At 38.8% G+C, this 5298-nt stretch overlaps 1 protein-coding gene across 1 annotated transcript; it reads left to right on the plus strand.

Moving 5' to 3' along the window:
- Nucleotides 1-425: 425 nt before the first annotated feature.
- Nucleotides 426-5268, plus strand: EMWEY_00033670 (kinesin motor domain cointaining protein, putative; the record flags this gene model as incomplete). Its single annotated transcript, XM_013481885.1, has 9 exons — nucleotides 426-606; nucleotides 954-1127; nucleotides 1373-1683; nucleotides 2211-2396; nucleotides 2771-3053; nucleotides 3361-3512; nucleotides 3732-3828; nucleotides 4148-4177; nucleotides 4568-5268. 9 exons carry the CDS (start codon nucleotides 426-428, stop codon nucleotides 5266-5268), a joined length of 2115 nt encoding a protein of 704 aa, XP_013337339.1.
- Between the last annotated feature and the right edge of the window lie 30 nt (nucleotides 5269-5298).

Here is a 5298-nt window from a genome sequence, read left to right on the forward strand (position 1 = left end):
CAATTAAAGAATAAAGAATAAAATAAATAAATAAATAAAATAAAAAAAATAAATAAATAAATAAATAAATAAATAAATATAATGTATATATGCAGGCACATACAGTAGTATGTATAGAATTACGTCAAGTAATACCTCGTGAAGGAGAAGAAGGAGAAGGAGGGAATTCATTAACAAGAACAAGTATAATAAATTGGGTAGACCTAGCTGGATCAGAGAAGACACAGAAGACAGGAGCAAAAGGAGATAGACTAAAGGAAGGATGCGCAATAAATAAATCGTTATCTGCATTAGGCAATGTAATTAGTGCATTAGCTGATAAAAATAAAGAAAATAATAATAATAAAAATATAATTGTCCCTTATAGGGATAGTAAGCTTACTCGTCTCCTACAGAATGCATTAGGGGGGAGCAGCAAGACAACAATGATTTGTGCCCTGTCTCCTGATCTAAATAACTATGAGGAGACACTTAGTACTCTACGCTATGCAGAAAGAGCAAAAACAATAAAAAATAATGCAATTATTAATGAGAACCCTACGGATAAATTAATTAGACAATTACAAGAAGAAAATGCTAAACTTAAGGCACTTATACAACAAGGAGGTAAATCTTATTTATTCTCTATTATACAAACCAATCAACGGAGGGAAGGGAACAGGCAAGGGAACAGGCAAGGGAGGGGAACATAACGATGTATTATTATGAGGTTTAACCAGGAGGGTTCGGAATATATTTATCTGATGGGGGTTTAGGGTTTAGGGTTTAGGGTTTAGGGTTTAGGGTTTAGGGTTTAGGGTTTAGGGTTTAGGGTTTAGAGTTTTAGGATATAAAATGTCATAGGAGACCAACCAAATGGAAGAATACAATCCTATCTGCTGCATCTCCCCACTGTTGCTGCTGCTGTTGCTGCTGCTGTTGCTGGTGCTGCTGCTGCTGTTGCTGTTGCTTAGGACAGGGCATGGGTGATGATATAAAGGGTATAATATCTGCAGAGGAGACAGAAGAAATGCAAAGAAATCATCAAGAAGAGATAAAGGCAATGGAGGCAGCAATAGAAGATCTACAAAAATCTTGGGAAGAAAAATTAGCTGAGGCACAAAAACGCATGCAACAAGAGGCCACAGGTAAACCCTAAACCCTAAACCCTAAACCCTAAACCCTAAATTGTTGAATATTGGGTCAACATGGAATAAATAATTGAAGGAAAAGGGACAAAGACAACAGCAGCAGTAACAGCAGCAACAACAGTATAATTATTATTCTTTTTAGATAGAGAGAAAGAGACTAGACGTGCAGACATGTATTCCTAGGGTTTAGGGTTTAGGGTTTAGGGTTTAGGGTTTAGGGTTTATAGTATATGTATGTATAGGTCCTGATTGGGAGAATGTAGCACATATAACATTATTAACAGAAGATCCTTTATTAAATGGTAATCTTTCCTTTAAGATACCAGGAGGAGGAGACAATAAATTAACAATAGGAAGAAAAAAAGGAGACAATTGTCCCTCTGTTTGTCTCTCTGGTTCGGGTCTAAGTCCCCATCATTGTTACCTACAGCTAGCACCGCAGCAAGCAGCAGCAGCAGGAGGGGAGGAAGAGGAAGCAGCAGCAACATTAGTAGTAGAGGAAGGAGGACATAATACATTTATTAATGGTAAAATGTTAGAGGCAGGGGAGACAGTACGTGTATATACAGGAGACAGACTACTAATAGGGCAAAAGTATATTTTTCTTGTTTTTCTTCCTAATAAAAAAGGACAAACAAGAAAAGATTTATTAAATCTTTATTCTTTTGATTCATGCATGCAAGAGGCAGCTATGCAGCAGCAGCAGCAAACTGCTGCAGGACTGCAGCAGACACAGGAGCAACTGCAGCAGGAGACTATGCAGAGGACACAATATAAACAAAAACTACAGGAAGCACAATTGGCGCTGCAGCAGCAAAAAGAGGTAATTTGCTGCTAATTGCATGCAACAATCAACAGCCCCAATTGTTATTATGTATAATATGCATGCATGCATTAAAAAATATCTCCTTTTTGTCTCTCTGCATGCATGCAGTAACAAGTGTCTCCTTTATATGCATGCAAGGCCTGCTCCTGCTGCTGCTAATGCTTCTGTTGTTCTTGCTGTTGCTGCTGCTGCTGTTGCTGCTGCTGCTGCTATTGCTGCTGTTGCTGCTGCTGCTGCTGCTGCTGCTGCTGCAGGAGTACGAGGCGAAGCTCCAGGAGCTGCAGCAGAAGGCAGATGAGGCAGCATTAGCAAAAGCAAAAGAAGAATACCTAGAGGAACAAAAAAAGCTAGAGACAAAAAAAAGAGAAATAGAGATTGAGGAATTAAAAAGGAGACAATTAGAGGGAGATATTATGCTACTTAATGAACAACTTACAAGGGTAATATTTATATACATATATATTTTTTTTATTTTCTATAAGCCCCAAACCCTAAACCCTAAACCCTAAACCCTAAACCCTAAACCCTAGAAAAAAAAATTTGATTTTCGCTTCTTTTTTTTGTGTATGTGTAAACGTCACGTCATTTTCTTCTATGCCTTCTGTTTCCTTTTCTTCCTCTTTTGTCTCCTTTTGTCTCCTTTTTGTCTCTTTTTGTCTCGCTTTTTGTCTCCTTTCTTTTCTTTATGCTTTTTCCTGTCTCCAAAGAATTACTTTTACGTCAACGTTTGCTGCTGCTGCTGCTATTGCTGCTGTTGCTGCTATTGCTGCTGTTGCTGCTGTTGCTGTTGCTGTTGCTGCTGCTGCTGCTGCAGGTGTTGCCATTAATAAGAGAGGCGAACATAATAGCACAAGAGTTGGGTCTTCCCTATGTATTAAAGCCCAAGCTGCAAGCTGAGGCAGCAATAGGTGGCAGCAGCAGCAGCAGCAGCAGCAGCAGCAAAAGGAGACGATTAACAGCATTAAGTGTCTCTGTTTGTTATAAAGGTGTTGAGGTGTATGCATGGCCAGCAGCAACATTAGAGCTAAGAATATTTATTATGAGGGAATTATTTGATCAATGGGCTGAATCAGAAGACAAGGAGACACTTCTTGCTAGTAAGAAAAAAAAAAGGAGACACTTTTTTTCTTCCCTATACTGTTAACACCCTAACCCTAACACTAACCCTAACCCTTCTTGTTAATAAGAAAAAAAAAGGAGACACTTTTTTTTTCCCTTTATTGTAGATATAACTTATAAACCCTAAACCCTAAACCCTAAACCCTAAACCCTAAAATGGAACTCACTGCCTTAATATCGCATTATATCCTTTATTATTTATTGTTTATTGTTTAGTATATAGTGTTTATGGTTTATGTATAAGATTTTAGGGTTTAGGGTTTAGGGTTTAGGGTTTGTGTATAGATTTACGTCCTGCGGATAATCCCTATTGGGACCCTTTCCCTTCTAGTCAATTCATGGGTGTTGGTGAATTATATCTAAAACCTCTTGCTAATCAAATAGAGAATGCAGCAACTGTTAAAATATTTGATGCTGAAGGAAAGGCTGTTGGAGAGGTAATTAGGGTTTAGGGTTTAGGGTTTAGGGTTTAGGGTTTAGGGTTTTTTGGGGTATTATTATGTTTAAAGGGTTGATGCTTTGGGGTTTGGAGTTTAGGGTTTAGGGTTTAGGGTTTCGCTTGTCGAGCAAGGAGCAGGAATTGAAAATTACTGTTTACTCTCTAGGGTTTACGCATTAGGGTTTAGGGTTTAGGGTTTAGGGTTTATGTGTTATAGATGGAGGTTGGGGTTTATCCAGTAACTGCTGATGGCAAAGAATTGCCTGATGAAGAAATTAAAGAAAAACCCCAAGACCTTATAGGCACCACTATGTGTACGTCTCCTCTATTGTCTCCTTTTTTGTCTCCTTTTTTGTCTCCTTTACTGTCTCCTATATTGAATACTTTATTGTCTGCCTCCTTTATTGTCTGTTTCCTTTTTTGTCTCCTTTATTGTTTTTTTTTTTGTCTCCTTTTTGTCTTTATTTGTATTTGTTGTTCTGTTACTGTCTCCTCTTGTCTCCTTTTGTCTCCCATTTGCCTCCTAAACCCTAAACCCTAGACCCTAGACCCTAAACCCTAAACCCTAAACCCTAAACCCTAAACCCTAAACCCTAAACCCTAATGATTTATATGTATATGTATTGTATACAGATTACATGGTGAAGATAGGGAAGGTATGGGGTAATCCAGCAGAAGAAGGAAGAAGAGTATATATAAAATATAGTCCCTTTTTGTCTGCTACAGCATATACTACAGCAGCAATAGATCCAATACAGAAAAAAGGAGACAGTTTGCTGCTGCTAGATTATAATTATACTCAGCTGCTGCAGCAGCAAATAGTTACAGAAGAATTCTTAGATTATTTATTAAAGGAGACACTTTCCTTTGAGGTATGGGGGTATAATAAGAGAGGTGTAGATACACTACAATTAATAGATAAACAATTATATAAATATACATATAATGGTTATGATCTATGGGGGGTAGCTAACCCTTTATTAAATGTTTATACTGATGAATTCCCTTGCATGCAATCTTGTCCTGCTGCTGCTGTTGCTGCTGCTGCAGCAGCTAAAGAAGCTGCTGCAGCAGCAGCAAAAGCAGCAAAAACACAAGAAACATTTGATAACGCTATAGGCAGAGACACACAAACAGGTAAATATATTTATAATGGATATAGATCTATTAAAGACAGCAGCAGCAGCAGCAGCAGCAGCAATCAGCAGCAGCAGCAGCAGCAGGGGAAACAGGAAGGAAAAGGAAAGTCTAAGGATGAAGGAAAAGGAGGAAAAGGAGCAGCAGCAGCAGCAACAGCAGCAAATACAGTAGAGAGACAAAAGAGTCCAAGTCTTAGTCTAAGAAGATTATCTAGAGGAAAGACAGAAGGAGACAAACAAAAAGCAGATGCACAAAAGTCTGCTGCTGCTGCTCCTGCTGCTCCTGCTGCTGGGGGAGAGCAGCAGAAACCTGCTCCTGCTGCTGCACAGCAACCTGCAGCAAAAAACAACCAACCTGCAGCAGCGCAACAACAGCAGCAGCAACAGCAGCAAAAACAACCACTACAATCAGCATTAAAGCCACAGAACGAGCAACAGCAACAGCAGCAGCAACAGCAACAGCAGCAGCAACAGCAGGAGCAGCAACAGCAACAGCAACAGCAACAGCAGCAGCAGCAGCAGCAAGAAGCACACCATGATGATGATGAGCAGCAAACACAAAGAAAAGCTCATATGTTTAAACATGCACAAAATGCATGCTGCAATATTCAATAACTTATATATATATATATATATATATATATA

This window comes from Eimeria maxima, genomic scaffold, assembly GCF_000499605.1.
Source record: "Eimeria maxima Weybridge genomic scaffold, Emw_scaff451, whole genome shotgun sequence".
In the NCBI taxonomy this organism is placed as follows: Eukaryota; Apicomplexa; class Conoidasida; order Eucoccidiorida; family Eimeriidae; genus Eimeria; species Eimeria maxima.